We start from the raw sequence: 19,361 nt of genomic DNA on the forward strand, positions 1-19,361 counted from the left end.
AATTGTCTTTCATTTCAATCAAATTGCACTTGTGTAGCTGACACTGTATGTTCTAATTTTCACTAATTGACTTCAATAAAGTAGTTTCATGGTTTTATTATCATATAAAAATGTAATACACATTACATACAGTATATACACACACAGTATAGTATACATATATATAAATATATGCATATAAAGTTAGACTAATTATTACTCTATATTCTGTATTAGCATACACAGTCCTATACAAAATAATACACTTGACTTTTCTCTGCATAATACTGCATAAATAATTGCACCATGGACTACACTGCAGTATATACATACAGACATTACCAGTTGAGCAATTTTCTCGCCTAGCATGTGCTACATACAATATTTCACTGTGACAAAGCGTGGTTACTGAGTTTCAGTGCATTTAACCACTTAAACCCCCTGTTCTTAGTTGGCTGGGGTCCCCCAGGTCTCTATACTTGGTTGGTCTGCTCCTCCTTTCTTTCCCTCCCCTCTACAAGCTTACAAGTGCTACATGTTCTGAGCTTAGTAGAGGTTGTATTTTCACTGAATGTTCACTTTTTATGACAAGCCCAGTATAGGGACGCTAGGGTTCAAGTGGTTAACATTGCAAAGATAACACATAAAACATAAGAAGACGAGACCAGTAGTTGCAGAATGATCGTGGCGACACCTCCCTTCAAAGTGTCCATGATCAAGGCACGTATCCATTCACTGGTCCAGTAACACTGTCCACCACAACACTACGGTAGCATTGGGCATGTAACTGCATGGCTATATGTTCAGACATATCAGCCCAGCTCAGATTAATGGAATTAAAAAAAAACCCTAAAAAACATGGAAACTGATTTAAACCACATTCCTAGGTTATTAGAAATGCGATTCAAAACTTATTTCTAAAGATGTGTTCCACACTCGGATACTGAAGGCAGATTCATACTTTTCCATGCACCATGGCGTCACGTTGCCATCTTGTCGATCTTCTATTTTTGGCAAGCGACATCGTCGAATGAATGTTCACGCCTATGTCGTGATGTCGTTACCACAACGACCAATGAGGTTGGGTCGCCGATGTTTGAATACACAAATCCGATCTGAGAACAGTGTGGAGACTGTGGACAGTTTGTCCTAATGATCATATTTCAGAAACAAATCCGATTTGCCTGTCTGAACAAATCCAAAGACTGCGTATAACATGGCAATGTTGCTAAAGAGTTTACTGTGTGCTCAGTCAATGGATGAATAAAGCATTTCTTTAAGGACCGATTTCTAGACATATCTGATGTCCTGGTCATCCTCTAGTAGTGGTACTGTTGTTAAAGAACATACTGTGTGCTCGGTCAATGGATGGATGAAGCTTCTTTTTCTTTTTTAAACGGGACGGTTTCTAGACATATCTGATGTCCTGGTCATCCTCGAGTGCGTCCTGCTGCTCCTTGTCCATCCCTAAAGCGCTGTTACGAATCATCTGCCAGCCCGCCAGAGACTTCCTGTTCAGGTTGAGTCCGCCCCTGTGCTTGGGTCTGAGCGTCAGGGAGCCTGACCCCTTCTCGGAGTCCTCCTTCTCTTTACCGCCGTCGTCGTCGTCTCTGGCGAAGGCCTTCACGTAGCGCCGCATCTTCGTCGGGTCGTTGAGGCTCTCAACCCTGCGAAATTGCTTTTCGTTTATTTGCGTTGTGATGAAACACGTGAGCAGTGTTTGATTGAGTGCACAGAAATTGAAGAGAAACTACTAGACTGAGGTAGAAACAACAACACAGTGGCTCCTGAAACGGCATGATGCGTTGCTCAACAGCCACAATGACCTAACTTCAGGTATAATGCTCAAATCATTGTGTTTAATTTGGCAAACTCGTTTCACATGGTTAAGGTTAGGTACAGGACAGGTATGAGGTTATAAATGGTTACAAAACAAAAAACAAGATGTCAAGTAAAGTCCCAGCTGAATAGTCTAAAGAATAAAATATAACAATTAAGGCAGAAAGTTAGAAGTAAATAAATATAGAAATAAATAAGCCAGAAGTTATGGTGCTCCGTTTGTGTGTGTGTGTGTGTGTCTAAAGGTGCTTACCGCAGGTACCAGCGGTCCTTCAGCCCATAGCTGAGGCCACATATACCCAGCCGAGGCCACAGGCAGCGGGGCAGCCTCCTCTCCAACATCAGGGTAGTGGCTACAACCTGCAGAACAACATATATAGACCTGACCGTTAGACCTCACTGCTGCAGACAGCTAGGCAGAGAATGTTACACATGCAGGGGCTGAAATTCCCTAAAAGTGCACTTTTGGCCAAGAATAGCGAAAATATCGGCCAATCTACATGCGTTGAGAGTTTGTAGTAGAATATTCTGTGTACGACATGGATTTCTACATTGAGGAATGAGGACAAATTCTTGCAACGCAAAAAGCTCAAATTCAGGAGAGTTCGGAAAAAGGCAATTCTCCTGAATGCTTCGAGTATGGCATGGAAAGGAGGCATTATTTTGCATCTCTTCCACCATAGTAAATGCTGCATTCATGGTGTGGACAGACGGGTGAAAGGGCACGGGCTGAAGCCCCCTTTGATGTTTATGTGTGCATGTGCCTGAGGGGAGGAACAGTTGAATTGATTATGCAAAATAATAATAGATTAATAACCAGGCCCTATTTTGGGTATGGCATTGTAGGCAAAAATGTCAAAATAAATAGCCAACAACACATTGTGGTGTGACGTGTCGTAACTCAACTTTTGGTGTTTTAAGCATTATGTTATCATTTAGCTATTGAAAAATAGCAGATCTACAAGCTCATAACACGGCACCGAGTGCCGCACTACAAGCTTGTAGGTCTGCTATTTTAGAAAAATCCTGAAAATGTGGCGCAACATTTTTAACTCAACTCTTTGCTTCTGGGGGGTCCCTGGAACAACATATTTTCAGATGCGGCCAATTACATATAATCTTGGGGGTCCTTGACATGAAAGTGTTTGAGAACCACTGACATAGAAACATGGGTTTTTCAGAAAACTGTCAGGATTTAAAAGACATTTTGTAGAATCGTTCCCAGGTCAAAATGGTTAATCAAATTGTTCATATAAAACGGCTTAGTTGCAGCCCTACAAACACTATACCGGTTGTGATTTGGTGTGTGAACGATGGAGCGCACGGTACAGTACCTGAGTCCTCCAGAGCTCGTCTCTCTCCTGCGCCACCCTCCAGTGCGTGTCGCTCATCATGGCGATGAGCAGGTTGAGCAGCAGGATGTAGGAGACCACGGAGAAGGAGCAGTGCAGCACGTGCACGATGGGCGGTGTGTGGATGGTGTGGTCCACGGGCAGGTCGATGAGGCCCACGCTCAGCTCGAACTGGGAGAAGAGGGTGATGGGGAAGGAGCGATAGGACGGGATGGATTCTGGGTCCTGGGTCATGTACACCATCCACAGAGCTGCGAGGCCACAAGATGGAGACAGAGGGGAAGGGTGCGGGGCGACAGGGACACATGTTTTTGATGTCTATAGACGCTGTACACACTGAGCACTAGAACTATATCGTTCACAATTGTATTTGTTTTATAGTTGGTGTGAACTCTGCCATCCACTTGACGATTTTTAAAACTATATTTGTATAGTTTGGTTGGTGTGAATGGCCCTTTATTTTGGTTTGTATTTGTCTCTTTGTCCATTTTTACAATAGATTTCTTACAGTTAAGACAACATTTTTGGCATACTGTACAGTGTACAACACATTAAGCATTGCTACTTGACCAACAGATGATGGGAAACGGGTAGAGCGGTAACGGAACAAACACGTTTCGATATCTCGTTTGGTTTTTCCCATCTCGTGAGAAGGACATAGCATGGGAACAGGAGGGATGACATACCTAACGTGGGATTTTGCATTTCCACAGAACAACACAATGTCCAGAATATATATACTCACAGGTGGAGAAGCCGATGAGGACGATGAAACTCAGCCACATAAACTTTGTCAGGTCCCCAAATATAATCTAGGAGGAAACAAGAGAACACAGCGTGAAGTCTGAGTATCTAACTAGGTTGACCACAATGCAGAGCAAAACAACATGTGTGTACAGGTGTGTGTCAGTACTAGTGGTGCAAACAATCTATGCCTTGCACTTAGTATGTTGAAGCATGTGCTGCTAACTATTATAAGAATTTGAATGCTGAATGCTGATGAAGGCTGATTAGCTGAAATGCATCTGTTGGTTGTCCCGGTGAGGCAAATACATTTTTGAGAGGTCAATGCTTTCTTGTTACATTCCTTGGCGTTGCACCTGAAGAATCTTTATTTTGGGAGTGCTGTGGGCATTCAGGTCAGGTTTCTCTAACTATTTTCAGCCCTAGGGCTGACACAACCTATTTCCCTCTTGGTCCTTTTTTCACTCACCTCACCTAAGGTGCAGGTAAACGCTATTCAGAACACTAAAGTGCCAAACTGGAAGCATCCCCTGTATCGTACCTTTTGGATCATGATGACGTAAGGCCCCAGCATCTGAAAGCCCCTGGCGAAGAACATGACGTTGCTCCATCCCAGGACCAGACACAGAGCCATCAGCACGCCCTCCCCGTCCAGCCCGCTGGCCCTGAAAACGCACAGCAGCAGCACCAGGAACGCGTAGCCGATGCTGGAAGCAACCACACAGCACCAAAATCAACCAGGGTTAGCAAACCAGCTTAATATTTATATCGTATATGGTAAGATGTCATGTACAAAATGTGTGAAAACTGAAAAAACAAAACTGACATTTTAATGAGACACTACTTGTACAGTGCTTTGATGTTTGGTAGCAATTAGTTGTGCTGCATGACCAAAAACCTTGTTTTCATAAAACTAGAACAGGGCCCGTTGGGCACCAGCCTACTCGTGAATGATTGGAAATGCATGGCACACACACAGTTATGCAATGATTTCTTTATGCAGAATTATGTGTGTGTCTGTATTTATTTTCTGGCCATACAGTAGTATATGGAGTTCTGTGATGACATGCAACTTTTCTGACATGAAGGACGAAGTTGTGCAACATTGTGATGTCAGAATATTGTGATGTCAGAACAGGCCAGCTCCATATATGGAGCTCTAAGGGTGATCAAGTGTGACCAATTGGCTAATTTAGGCCCTGTCCAGAGCCTGGGCAGAGGCTTTTGTGTTGGTTCTGGACAACCGGCTATCCGACGGACTCGACACTGGGTACTGCACTCCCTGTGGAACGCGTGTGTCAAAGTCGGTGGGGCGAACGGTTTTCGAGTTACGTAGATTACAGACATACGTACATATACACACGTACAGAGACTTGGTGCATTTATAGATAGATGGCTTAGATCCCACATCCCAGCACTATGTGGTCAGTGGTTCAGTGCAATCCTTTTGAACTTACAGGATGACATGGAAGGGGCCTCCCAGAGCCGTCTGGCCAAAGTAGCGCCTGGCCCCAACTCTAATTATATCAGGGATCTGTGGGATTGGCAAAAAGACATAGTTTTAGTTTCATTTAGTTTAATTTGCTTTGATGTGAAAAGTATTCTTGGGTCAACTGTTTCTAATTTTAACATATATATTCTATTACTGCTTTTTATCATGATCCACTACATTTCTAAAATTCTCCCCCGTCCCCCCGTCCCCCCGTCAGTCAGTCAGTAGCCAGTCAGTCAGTCAGTCAGTCAGTCAGTCAGTCAGTCAGTCAGTCAGTCAGTCAGTCAGTCAGTCACACTGTCTGACCACAAGGGGGCAGCTCTTAAATATCAGCCTCAAACATCAGTATTGTATTCCCTTTATCCCTACTACTTTGTCATTAATACATGTATGAATTTCACTCGCTTTGAACTGTCTTGTGTTGTAGAACTCTGAGATGGTGCTGCTAATGAGAGGAGAATTAAATCTATATTTAAATGTATCATAGTGCAGTGGTTCCCAAAGTGGGGTCCGGGGGACCCCAGGGGTCCTTGAGGGAGTTCCAGGGGGTCCCCATGCTAAATGATAGTTTGGAACCAAATGGACCTTTATAATGATAATGAATTTATTTATATAGCACATTTCAAGACAGTCACAAAGTGCTTTACAAAACAGGGTAAAAAATAAACAACAACAACGTAGTCACAGCTACAACACGATAACATTGAGCACAGCATGAAAGCATACACACAAAAATAGAATAAGGTATATAAAAAGAAATTAAGAAAAGGCCTTAACGTAAAGGTGGGTTTTTAGAAGGGATTTAAAACATGATACAGATGTTGCAAGTCGTAAATGAATAGGTAGGGCGTTCCATAGTGTGGGAGCCCGGACTGCAAATGCCCTGCCACCTTTTTTGATAAGATGGGCTGTGGGGGTCTCAAGGAGCGCTTTGTCAGAGGACCTGAGTGAACGTATAGGCTTATAGGGAGCCAGCATGTCAGAGACATACTGGGGGGCCTGACCATTTACAGCTTTAAAAGTAAAAAGTAAAATCTTAAAATCAATTCTATAGCTAACCGGTAACCAGTGAAGGGTGGCTAAAATGGGGGTGATGTGGTCCCGTCTTTTTGAATTAGTTAGCAGTCTGGCAGCAGAATTCTGAACGAGTTGGAGACGGGATATAGCCTTCTTACACAGGCCAGAATAAATCGAGTTACAGTAATCCAAACGAGACGAGATAAAAGCGTGGATTACCTTTTCTAGATCTGCGGGTGTCAGGAAGCTTTTGATCCTGGCTATGTTCCTCAATTGAAAGTAGCAGGTTTGCACTACTCGTGTTACTTGGGGGTTAAAAGTGAGGCCGGAGTAAAAAAAGCACACCCAGGTTACGGGCGACCTCTTTTACGTTAGGGGATAGGCTACCGAGTTCTGAGATGAATGGCTGAGTGGAATTAGGGGGACCGAAGAATATGATTTCTGATTTGGTTTCATTCAGTTGTAAGAAGTTATTTGACATCCAGTTTTTAATATCGGAAAGGCATGATAGGAGACTGGACAGATTACCTGTGACACCGGGTTGTAGGGGAATGTATAGTTGCGTGTCATCTGCATAGCAATGGAACTGAATATTATGGTTACGGATTATATTGCCAAGGGGGAGCATGTAAATAGAAAAAAGGAGGGGGCCAAGTATCGATCCCTGTGGTACGCCACAGGTGAGGGGGACTGGAGAGGAAGAGGCTTCTCCGATCACCACTGAGAATGATCTGTCCGTTAGATAGGAGCGGAATAAATTCAGGGCTACGCTCTCAATGCCAACCCAGGTTTCTAGGCGGTCAATTAAAATGGAGTGATCAACAGTGTCAAACGCAGAGCTAAGATCAAGAAGAATTAACAAGGAGCAGTTACCGGAGTCCGCAGTGAGCAGTAAATCATTGGTGACCTTTAAAAGCGCTGTCTCTGTGCTGTGGAGTGCTCGGAAACCAGACTGGAAAACCTCAAACGTACTGTTAAAAGTCATAAAATCAAGCAATTGAATGGACATGATCTTCTCCAACAATTTAGATAAAAATGGGAGTTTAGAAATTGGTCTATAATTATTCAGGACCAGGGGATCAAGGGAGGGTTTCTTCAGTAGTGGTTGGACCAAGGCCTTCTTGAAACTTGCTGGGAAAGAGCCAGTGGACAGAGAGCAGTTCATGATGGATAATATGTCTGGACCAACCGTATGGAGAATCTCTTTGAGGAATCTGGTGGGAATGGTGTCGAGTGGGCAGGAGGTGGCGCTCATGTGAGGGACTATATCTTCTAGGATTGTCATGGAGATCTGTTGAAACTGGGGGAATTTGGTCGTTAATAGGGGACAATCCGAGGAGACTGTGGGTGCAGAGGAGATTTTCAGCCTGATGCCCTCTATTTTTTCCACGAAGTGGGAGACAAACTTATTGACCATTTCTGGGGAGGCTTCTAAGGGCTGACTAGTGACTACCACAGGGATCGATACTTGGCCCCCTCCTTTTTTCTATTTACATGCTCCCCCTTGGCAATATAATCCGTAACCATAATATTCAGTTCCATTGCTATGCAGTTAAAAGACTCATAAAGATTAATAAAATCTCTAGCTAAAACCGAGGAGGACAGGTACTGTGAATGTTGAAGTCACCCAGGATCTGCACCCTGTCATGCTGGGCCATAATAACTGATAAAAGCTCTGAGAATTCATCTATAAAACCAGAAAGTTTAGGAGGCCTATAAATTAAAACGCATAAAAGGGGGAGCTTACCTTTAATTAAAAAGGCAAGAATCTCAAATGAGGAAAAGCTGCCAAAATCAACTAAGGAGCATTTAAAATTATTTCTGTAAATAAGTGCAAGACCACCGCCCTTGCTTGTCAGTCTAGGGCGATCGAGACAGGAATAGTCGGGAGGGGTGGCTGCCTTGAGAGAGACCATGTCGTGGGGGCCCAGCCAGGACTCTGTGATCATGAAAAAATCAATGTTATTTGACATGATGTAATCTTGGCAAATAGCAGACTTCAGATGCAGGGATCTAATATTCAGGAGACACATTCTAACAGGAGAGGTGGCAGGAGTGCAGATGACTGCGTGATGATGAGTAGGGGGTCTGATTAGGTTGTTTATGTTGACTGATCGTGCTGGTGGAATGGACTGGTACGGTCTATTTCTAATTAGCACTGGTATGAATGTAGGACTAGCACAGGTGGCATGGGGCGGGGGGGTAGGAGACAGTGGTAGACATGTGGCTAAACATGACACAGGAATTACTGAGATGTGAGTGTCAGAAGAGGTAGTTCTGAGGTCAGAATTATAATTACTGCAATTATACACGTTATAAACAGAGCAAATAGCGGCAGGACCCACCCAGTTAATACTAGAGACTGAGGTGGGTCTAAAAGTCTGCTTCGGGTCATGCCGCGGTACATATCATAGGTTAAAAGCTATGAATTTAATAAAATTATCCTGCAGGACTTTAGTTCCCTTTCTATTTAAATGAATGCCATCCTTCTTATACAGTCTGGAGATTTGCCAAAAATAGTCAAAATTTGGTATGAGGTCGTAACCCACGGCATTGCAGAAGTTCTTCAGCCACAGGTGGAAACTATAAAGTCTACTAAAATGCTCCGTTTTAGTGGAGAGAGTTGGAAAGGGGTCAGATATAATGCAGCGTTTTCCTAGACGTTCTATACTACTGCATAGGGCTTCCATGTCAGTTTGCATCTGGATAGATTGTTTACGCATGACGTCATTGGTGCACACGTGCGCGATGACAATGTTGATGGTAGGATGCCTTTCCACAAGCACTGGAGCAAGCTCTGTTATTTCGGCTATCTTTCCCCCAGACAGGCAGTAAGTAATAGCCCCCGGTAGAATTAAGTGGCGAACTAGACTATCCCCCAAAATGAGAATGCTGGCGTTTGCGTTATGCTTAGTATTCGTTATTATAGCATGCCAGCCTCCTGGCGAAACGGGCTGGAATGCTACCCCGGCTAGCATTAGCACGGGACGAGCTATTACCATTGGAAGCGCTAGCCTCAGTATTGGCAATAGAGTTGAGAGGGGGGTCTAATGGAATGACAGCATCTGGAATGATAATAGTGGAATCATCGGTGGAGTTGGAAGTGGTTGAAGAAGTTACGGTGACAGGCTGCCTCGGGGACATACGAGGACGTTTACCCCCAGGTGGAGCCGGTGGAGACTGCAGCGAGCAGTGGGTCTGTAACTGAGAGTGTACAAATGGGACCCGCTAGTGTTAAATTAACACTGATTTTACAATATAAATTGGGGTCCCAGAGGTATAAATGCCATTAAATGGGGGTCTGTAGACTAATATGCATGTTAAACTGGGGGTCCTTGAAATTAAACAGGTTGAGAATCACTGCTAGAGCCGTAAAACTCTTTTCTTTAAATTATATGGGGGTCCCTGGCATATCTTTTCAAATGGGGGTCCACAGGCTAATTACTAATTAGTGTCAATTTGGGGGTCCTTGACATGAAAAAGTTTGGGAACCACTGTCATAGTAAAATGAAAGCCTGGGTATGGAGGCTACTGTCATAGTGACTGACTGACCTCCAGCAGTAGAATGACCAAAGCTCCCAGGACACTGATAACCTCTCCTCCCAGCCGCAGGTGGTCTTCGTACGTCACATAACTCTCCTGGGTTGTGGGCGGAGAGGAAAACACTTGCATATTAATACAGTACAGTACACCCTATGAGAAGGGTTCATTATTTACAAATTGAATTAACAGTACGATTTGGTAGAGAAAATAAAACCCCTCACGACATGAACACGTTGTACGTTTATATTAACTGTCTGAGTCTGTCTGTGACTCACTCACATCAAGTGTTTTCTGAACACGAATGGTTTTGTCCATTGCTGAGTTGGTGTAGTTCTCCGGAGCGTCCTTCAGGGGGCGAAATACACAACACAGTGTGAAGGTGCCGATGTACAGGAGATAGACAATCATCAGCAGTCTGAGGAAAGACAACTTGCACCAGTTAGTAGTTACACTCGAAATGTTTCACAGATATTTACATTAATACTTCTATCCCTCTCTGTTACAGTAGCCTATAACGCTTGGCTCACATTTCTTCACAGCTAGTGTGCAAGATTTACATTGGAATTAATGCTTTTGCTGTTTTGGATAAATTAAGAAAATATGCTTTTTTCCCAGAAACATTTTATGATAACACATTTTGCTCAGGAAAATAATATCCATGAATCAACACACATCTTACAATTTGTGAGCCACAAACAATTTGTATACATTATTTAAAAAGAAATCACATAGCAGTTTAAAACGTAATACTTTAAGTCATTTCAAGGTTTAATAGGAAGTGTATTCTATGGTTTCACTTTTAATAGATTGTTGTGTTTACCTGAAGTAATGTTTTCCATACAGATTCCACTTGAGGCTGACCAGCTGTTTAACAGGAGTGATCTCTAGTATTCTTCTAGCCTGAAGAATAGAGCGAATCAAAATGTTTAATACAAAACTGTATCTGTTTTCATCTGACATTTGCCCAAACTAAAGTAAATTCTTTCAAAACCACAGATTATTCTGTCATCAAAAACATGTTGGCTTTGATGAGCACACAGCAGAAGACATTCATGTTCAGCTGGCCGATTCTAAAAACGCCTTCTAAATCCTGACCTACGTTTTCTGAAAAACTTCAAAAATGTATTACAAAATGGCACAAAATGTATGTTGCTATATACTGTACATAGCTATATACTGTACCAAAATGGGTTCCCGTCCTGAAAGGTATATAGTTACAAAAAGGGGTTCCCATCCTTAACCTTGAAAAATGACTTTTCCTTGTGATACCGATATCGATAAACAGGAACTTAAAGTATACTATGTTTATATCCCATTGATCCAAGAACACAATTTTAAACATGCATGCCGAATGGCTGCCCACAGTGTTGAGTGGTGGTCAGATGTGTGGGCCGCAAACGCCTTTGATAAGTTGCTCGAGGACATTTTGGGAACCACTGGTATAATTAAATCATAGTTCTCCTCTGCTCCACACTGTCATAGTACTGTACCTCTCTTTGGTGGCTGCCTACGATGAGCTCCAACACCGACATGTCGTCAGCCCACGAGTCAATCTCCGTCAGGTCGTAGAAGTTAGAGGTCAAGGGCCCCAGACTCCACGGAAGCACTTTCCTTTTATTAACCAGGTGCTGGAAGGCCTGCATGGGAACACAGGACCACAGGTTTCATAAGATTTCACACACACACACACAGGCACAGAGATGCAATATTCTCCCCCCGTCTCTGGTGAGTGTGTGAGTGTGTGTGAAATTATGTCCAGTCAGTGTCTGTGATAATTGGAGGAGGCGATGCTTCCTGTACTGTACTGCCTACCCGTGATCTGTATCCTGAAACATGTGTTGTTAAGTTTTCCAAGTCTGTGCATCTACTATTTGTGTTCAAGAATTTCTTGTTAAATGTGAACGCAAATGAAGATGTTAAATGTCTGTGTGCGTGAGCGCGTGCGTGTGTCTATGTGACCTTCTCAAAAAGGGTAATTTATACATACATAGTTGCGTGCCCGTGTCACTCACCAAAAATAGCCAATCTACAACCTCACACCACGTCTCACTGTGACACGTTATGACCTTATAGACTACTTTCAGACGGGGGTGAGACCTGACACAACCAAGTATGAATCAGACATTTTGTTTTGAACCAGTGCGTCCCATCATGCATCATCTGATCTGCCTCACCACTGTGTTTCCCTCCCTGGCGGCCAGTTTAAAAGGTGTCAGGCCGCGGTAGTTGGGCACCATGTCCAGTGGCACCATGTGGTCCAGCTCGGCGTCACGGATCAGAATCTGCTCCATGGCCTGGCACGCTATGGACTTGTTGGGCTGCAGGACCAGAACGTGAAGCACTGTGTTACCTAGGAGGGAGGGAGGGAGGAAGGAAGGAAGGAAGGAAGGAAGGAGAAATGAATGACAAATTATCTACAGTGTAGAAATAGGACGGCACACCATTAGAATATATAATTTGTTTATTACGTAAACTGATTTGATGTTTTATTGTCCTTTATGTGATGACAAGTTGAGTAACTTGTAGGCGAGTTATCTCCTTCTCTGAATATGTGATTGTTTTTTTAAATTGTACCATTACCACTACAGTACAGTATGTAAGACATGTGACAGCAAAGGCAGATTCCATGTCCATGCAGTACTTAACTCCATACACATAATTTTGTAGCCTGACAAAATACACCACCACGCAAGCTTGTCTAGGGACAGTTCTCCATTTTCCCCACCCCTCCCACAGTAAAATGCAGCTAGAATAGTAGAAAGCTAGTTGTCTTCATTTTAATGCGGGTATATTTTAGTAGCTCCAAACTGTATTTTCTCTTCATTCACACAGAACCCAGGGCCGGGCCTTGATTTTCAAGCAGCTGGCAGCTCGAGGGTAACAAATAATGGTGCATGTGTGACTGTGAGTACCATGACACTATTAATAAACGATTAGTGGGAAGAAAAAAAAGTTTGGAGCTACTAAAATACCCGCATTAGAATAAAAACAACTAGCTTTCTACATTCTAGCTGCATTTTTACTGTTGGAGCCACTGGGAGGGGTGGGGAAAATGGAGAACAGGGAGGGGGCATCTATGGAAAAGGGCTTTTCTCTGCCCCACCTCTCTTCCTTTGTTTATATTGTGTTTTAGGATCCAAGATGGCACCAGGAGGGGGTGTGGCGGAGGTGAGCGGGCGCGGTCGACATATGACCTTACTGGGCTGCATTCAAGACACTTGCCTTGTGTCTGACACCTGACTTGCCCCCCTCCCCCCATCAAACAAAATGTTTGGTCAAACCATATGGGCTTCCATTGTAAATGCATTGGAGTGGCCATTAAACACAGACACAAGACAAACGCAAGACAGTGAACCCAGTAAGGGCATATGTCGACCCCACCCGCTCTCAATTTGGGGGTCCTTGACATGAAAAAGTTTGGGCACCACTGCTATATGGGACCCTGGTCAATAATGGGGAACTGTTCTTGCGAGGGGGAAGGAATTAAGTGGAATTCCATACCACGGGTGTCCTGGACTCTGGTGCTACCGCCTGCATCCATCACCATGGAGATAATCTCCTCATTCCCAGCACAGGCAGCGAACGTCAGGATGTGCTCACCTGCAGAGCAAAATGTCAAGAAATATGAACGGGAAGCATTCCAGGGCACACACTACTGTACATTAAACACATACGTACACTCAGCAACTGCTGTGTAAAACCGTGATGAACCTGCTGTCTGAGAAGTATTGGCTTAAAGCACACGCACAGCACACACACACACACACGGTCGGTCACACACCATAGTATAAGTTTCCTCCTATCCTCTTCCTGAAGTAGAGTCCAGTGACTCTGGGAGAGACCACGTCACCGCCTCTGCTGATGAGATGTCTGACCAGGTTGACGTTCTGATTGACCACTGCATTGTGGAGAGGAGTCATACCTGAGAGAGAGAGAGAGAGATGGAGAGAGTTTAGAGGTTATAGGTAAAGGTTAACACCACTTCCATCAACCAGGCATCTCTGTTTTCAGCGTGTCATTATATTAAAAATGTTCACAATTCTTGTGTACAGTGGTTAACCTTTAGCCTTTTACCTTTAGGACTTAATAAGGTTAAGCCACTTAACCCATGTAGGATTGACACCAGATTCTACAAATGTCTTCTAAATCCTGAGAGTTTTCTGAAAAACCTATGTTTCCATGTCAGTGGTGCTCAACCTTCTTCATTTCTAGGACCCCCAGAACTACCGGTATCTGTATTTGGCCGAGGACACCCATCTGTGTATCAAATAACTACAAAGATCTACAAGCTCATAGCGCGGCATAAAACCGCCGCGCTATGAGCTTGTATATCTGATATTTTTCAATAGCTAAAGTAATAATGCTTAACACCAAAAGGGGTTCCTGTCCTTAACTATGACCTATTTTATAATTTCAAAAATAGAGATGCCAGGTTAAAAGTGGTTACAGAGATGTTTTGTTGGAATGACACACACACACACACACACACACACACACACACACACACACACACACACACACACACACACACACACACACACACACACACACACACACACACACACACACACACACACACACACACACACACACACACACACACACACACACACACACACACACACACACACACACACACACACACACACACACACACACACACACACACACACACTTCATCGGTCAACATTTTGACAAACATGTCCTCAAAAACAGAACTACCGTGTGTGTGTGTGTGTGTGTGTGCACACGCGCACATGAATCATCGCTTAAATAACAGACTTTTACTTTCACCACAACAATATTGGGCATGGATGTGGCGTTCTACCTTGGAAGAGTTCAGAGGTCATGGGTTCGTTGATAAGTTCCGGTGCACCTTCCATCAGTGCCACGGCAGCGTCTACATTGTCGTTCATCACGGCGATGTGCAGTGCTGTCTCTCCCAGAGCACCTGCATGACACGTACATTAATGTTATGTTTAGCAGGGCCGAGGCCCCAAAATAATTGACAAAATATTCTCAAGTTTTTGAGTGGACCATACGATCCGGAAACGATTGAGAACCACTGGTTTAACTGATAAACATATTCAAGGCCACAATTGACCATATGCAGACCGCGTCCATCTTGCCAGCAAAGGAGTTTGGATGTGCTCGTTGGATATCACTCAACAGCCCTGTGTACCACCTGTTTTGAATTTGTACATAATGCAGGAGCCAGCAGGAGGTTGCTTTACTGATAACGAGCGCTTCCAAACACTGACATTTATAAAAAATAATGCAAGGAATTTCTTGACAGGAAGATGGAACATGTCTACGGTGAATTTTCATGAAACAAACACTTTGCAGATAGAAAGAGGGTAATTCAAGCCTTTCGTACAGTTGCAATGTTGGTGAGTTTGACGTCAGATAGGACTTTTTCTGTTTGGATGAATGGGCTGCCAATGGGAAATTATAGTGGGATGAGCTTCAAAGCTTTTAACCGTGTGAAAGCCCAGTGTCCCTATTCTGGGCCGAGCTTTAGCTGATCAACAAACTCCCAACACATCGCAGCGTGACGCGCTGTGAACTTGTAGCTCGGCTATTTTCGGCAAAGAGATTTGTGTAGAGGGAATAAAGGAGGTGCAGGTATAAACCCCTTGGGGACATGGGCCACTGAAGTGTTTAAGTGGTCAAAAACATTTTGTAATTGAGGGGAAGTCAAAGACATGGCTTTACCCGCAATTTGCAACTAAACTAAATTGCGGCTAGGCTTTACAATGGTGCTTAAACGGGCTGCACTAACCTCTCTCGAAGATATTTGTGGAAGCACAGCTCAGGAGTTTCTTGATGCATCCCACACTATCCTTTTGAGCCGCGAAGAAGAGAGGAATCTCATTTGATCTAAAGGAGGGAAGAGAAAAACGGGTAATCAAATCAGGCATAATTTTGATAAAAAAAGGTCCACCACAATAAGGCAACATGGCAGCGACCCCAGCTGCTCTAAAGCAATGAGTACTATCAGAATATAGAGCTATTAGCACCTGTTTTAACCTAAGAAGATAACAGGAAGTGAGGTATACCAGGAAAGGCTATGAAAGTACCAGGAAGTGAGGCAGCCAGCCAGGCTTCCATTTTGTCCATGAAAGATTGTTTGGTGTGGTGGTTTGTCAGAGACTCTAAAGCCTACATTGTGATCTGAATTAGAAGTTTAAACCATTGAATAGCGTGTTGGATAAACTTTGAGACCTGAATAAGGGATGTTTTGTCAAATCACAGAAGATGTTCTGATGGTGGATATTTTGATCTGAAACAGATTGAAGGAACAGGAATCTCCTGGAGCCTCCATCCTGACATAGAGGTATTGCTATTTTATTTTTGGGACTTTGATCATGATTACCTGGTTTTTGGACAGACTGAAGATGTTTGTTTTTTGTTGGATATTACTGGATTATGTAGGCATGTATTTTCATTGGAGTCACTTGGAAGGTTGACAGTTTGTGGAGATAATTTTCTGTCTATTAGGACCCTAATATCTAACCAGTCTTAAATATTTATGATTACACATGTTTGAGAATCATGATGTCTATGAATGCTAATGTTAGGAGTACTGCTTAGTTTACGTAAGAGTTGTCTAGAGTTTCGACGACCATAACAATACGTTTAGTTTGATTGGAATTTTTAAAATAACCTTGTGGTTTTAGAGGTAGGCTATAACTGCAATAGGCTTCAAAGACAAAATTTTAAATGTGCGGTTAAATTGGATTTCTGTTTTTTATGTTTGCTATACACTGACACCACGGCGCGTAATCAGCGCCTCAAACTGTGACTCCGCCCACCCCCTGGGGAAGTTGTGATTTGCGCTCGTTCACTGCAATGCAATTTGCGGCATTTTCAAAACAATATTGAGCAGACTCAGTAGCGATTATCAAACGTATTTGCAATGCCATACGTTGAAAGATCTGTTGCCCGTGGACAAGGCACGCTACCTCCGCAAGTTAGATAGCATTGGCATAGATGTTTGTCCGTATGTGATTAAGGATTGGACTAAGTTGCATTGGCAGCCATAGAAAATTCTTACCCCAGGCTAAAACCGGATGTGACGTTTTTGGGCGTTCCTAATCCTGTCTAGCGTGGTGTCAGTGTATACAGTATACAAGAGTAAATGAAGAATCTCACTGTGCTAAAACATGCGTTTAATTGTGTAATTGTTTAGTGTTTACCTTTCATTTAATTTAAGCCTATATAGGCCTATTTTGTGTAACACTTTTCCTCAATTCCCCTATAGGCCTATCGTCTGAGGTTAGGGTTAAGTTGGGTAGAAAAGGCAACGAGGGAAGCAAATAATTAAGTAGCACGCCTATGAACTGTTGTGCTGTGCCGTGCAGGCGTGCACCCAAAATAGCCTAAATACAGTCTCACAACACGTCAAGCCTGTTAGATTGGCTATTTTCGGTGCATGACCCCATGCACGCGTACACAACTTAAGTATAAATCAGGCCTCAGCATGCCTATGAGGTATTCTGTGTTGAGGAACTTGAGGTTGCTGTTTGATGTTGCATGTGGTCAGCAGGACACTCACTGTTTGGCTTGCAGCAGGTACGTTTCGGCCAACATCTCGTTCCACCCTTTCTTGTTCTGGAGGCGGAACCTCAGCTTGCTCCACCAGTGGTTGAGCTCGCTCGGAGCGGATCTGGCCAGAGCCGGCGACATTGGGGACCGGTATGTGACTGATTGTGGGAGACGGTACTAGGAGGAGGTGTAGGGGCGGCGGGCTGGGTGCGATGGAAACAGAACCACCCTGATCAAACAAAAGTGAAATGTTCAGTCAATTCTCAAGTTTGTCAGGACAAAACCACCTAACCACATCATTTGAAGACCAAGAGTTATGATTTTGATATCAGTTGGGGCACCAACCTTGGAAGGAAGGATCTGATTTAACTATACTGCTTGTTTCAGTGACAATGAGGGCCTGTGTAAACACCTACTGTAGTTATAGATAGCGTTTAACCACATATAGTGTACGACTGTCCGTACTCTGGCTGGGTGAACAGTCAGCAAAAATGGCAGATCTACAAGCTCTGCACAACGTGTCCCATTGCAACAGTATACGTAACGTATACCCATGGGTGTCGACAAAGTATGTAGGGTTTAAGTGGTCAAGGCAGGTGGGTGTTAATGTATGTACATATTAATTAATTAATTAATTATTTAAATGATCAATGATTGATGTTTAGCTGATGCCAATGGCACCAAGTCTTCCTGCATGGGGTCCGAAAACCATACATTATTCATCATACATACAGTAGTACAGTATGAAGGTACATCAATGGGTTACCAGATGGACACAACACTTCAGATATTTCATTGAATTATGACACCTCAAGGCTCAATCGTATTCTAGTTTATTCTCTTTGTGATGTAGCCTTAATAAAAACACATTGAACCTGGTTAAATTCAACTTCAAACTACAGATTACACTATCAACAAGGTTTTGCTAAACAAAAGCAGAATAAGTTATAGGCATTATTCATGAAAATAACGTATAATTAAATAAACCGTTGTCATCATGCTTACCTTTAAAACGCAGGGCAGCGGATGGGCCTTTGCAGTTCCCAGTGTTGCTCAGTCATTACACGCAGTTGAAGACGGCATGCAGCCTCACATAAAAGAATATCCCACTGATGTCCTGAGGAGAAGTGAAACCTTTAGCCTTTGTATGGCAGCAGTGCAAGGGAGGTCACAGGTGGAGTGGCCAGCGGGAACACAGTCTGACATACTGGTAGAGGTGGGAGGGACAGGTAGGAGGGAGGCGTGGCCTATACTTTCACCAGGAGTGGTCACTAGACATCGCCACAGGAAAAGTCTTCCTTTGAGGTTTAATCCACTGTTACACCAGACATTATTATTATTATTATCAGGCAGATATCAATTAATTCCCTGTATTGTGTCACCTGAGAGTGAGGTGTCGCTTGTTTGGCCCTTAGTTATAACTCATACTGTCCATACTGGGGGATTATAGGATACAGGTTTAATGTTTGTTTTTAGTTTTGTTTATTTAATGTTTGTTTAGTCACTGTTTGTTTTACATCACCATTACATCACCTAATCATAGCAACATGAGTTAGACTTTAATATATTAGCGCCTCTCACTTCACACGGGTGTGAAGATATAACAAATAAAGTCAGCATTATAACTTGCTACTGTACCATCAAAGGTTCATATTCTGCACCTTCATGACCCCCATAAGAAATGTGCAACATCATGACAGTCATCACATAATTGTCATTGTTATCTAGTGAACCGTTAAGGCAAACTGGTTCTGAATCTGCCAACGCCAGAACATCTGAACACCGGTTTGTAACCAAACCCAGAAGTTCCAGTCATCTTCATTCCATGGTTTCCATTTGCTGCACCC

General features: G+C 43.3%; 1 protein-coding gene across 1 annotated transcript; it reads right to left on the reverse strand.

Annotated features, from left to right (window-relative positions):
* Positions 1–76: 76 nt before the first annotated feature.
* On the reverse strand, positions 77–17,694 carry trpv6 (transient receptor potential cation channel, subfamily V, member 6). Its single transcript, XM_079504836.1, has 16 exons — positions 17,525–17,694; positions 15,749–15,846; positions 14,795–14,917; positions 13,748–13,888; positions 13,468–13,566; positions 12,141–12,316; positions 11,457–11,603; positions 10,787–10,866; positions 10,246–10,381; positions 9,976–10,062; positions 5,372–5,448; positions 4,456–4,621; positions 3,916–3,982; positions 3,153–3,421; positions 2,072–2,178; positions 77–1,646 (listed from the first exon to the last, which is right to left on the reverse strand). Exons 1-16 carry the CDS (start codon positions 17,653–17,655, stop codon positions 1,388–1,390), a joined length of 2,163 nt encoding a protein of 720 aa, XP_079360962.1. The 5' UTR covers positions 17,656–17,694; the 3' UTR covers positions 77–1,387.
* Positions 17,695–19,361: the final 1,667 nt, after the last annotated feature.

This window comes from Electrona antarctica (genome assembly GCF_951216825.1).
Source record: "Electrona antarctica genome assembly, chromosome: 6".
Lineage (NCBI taxonomy): Eukaryota > Metazoa > Chordata > Actinopteri > Myctophiformes > Myctophidae > Electrona > Electrona antarctica.

What these genes read in the sequence shown, in the direction of transcription:
- trpv6 (XM_079504836.1), bottom strand. Translation starts at nt 17,655, where the DNA reads ATGTCGCCGGCTCTGGCCAGATCCGCTCCGAGCGAGCTCAACCACTGG. An exon ending in TACCTGCTGCAAGCCAAACA is followed by an intron (nt 15,847 to 17,524) that starts GTGAGTGTCCTG and finishes TCCCTCCTTTAG; the next exon opens with ATCAAATGAGATTCCTCTCT. An exon ending in TATGGAAAACATTACTTCAG is followed by an intron (nt 10,382 to 10,786) that starts GTAAACACAACA and finishes GTCTTTCCTCAG; the next exon opens with ACTGCTGATGATTGTCTATC.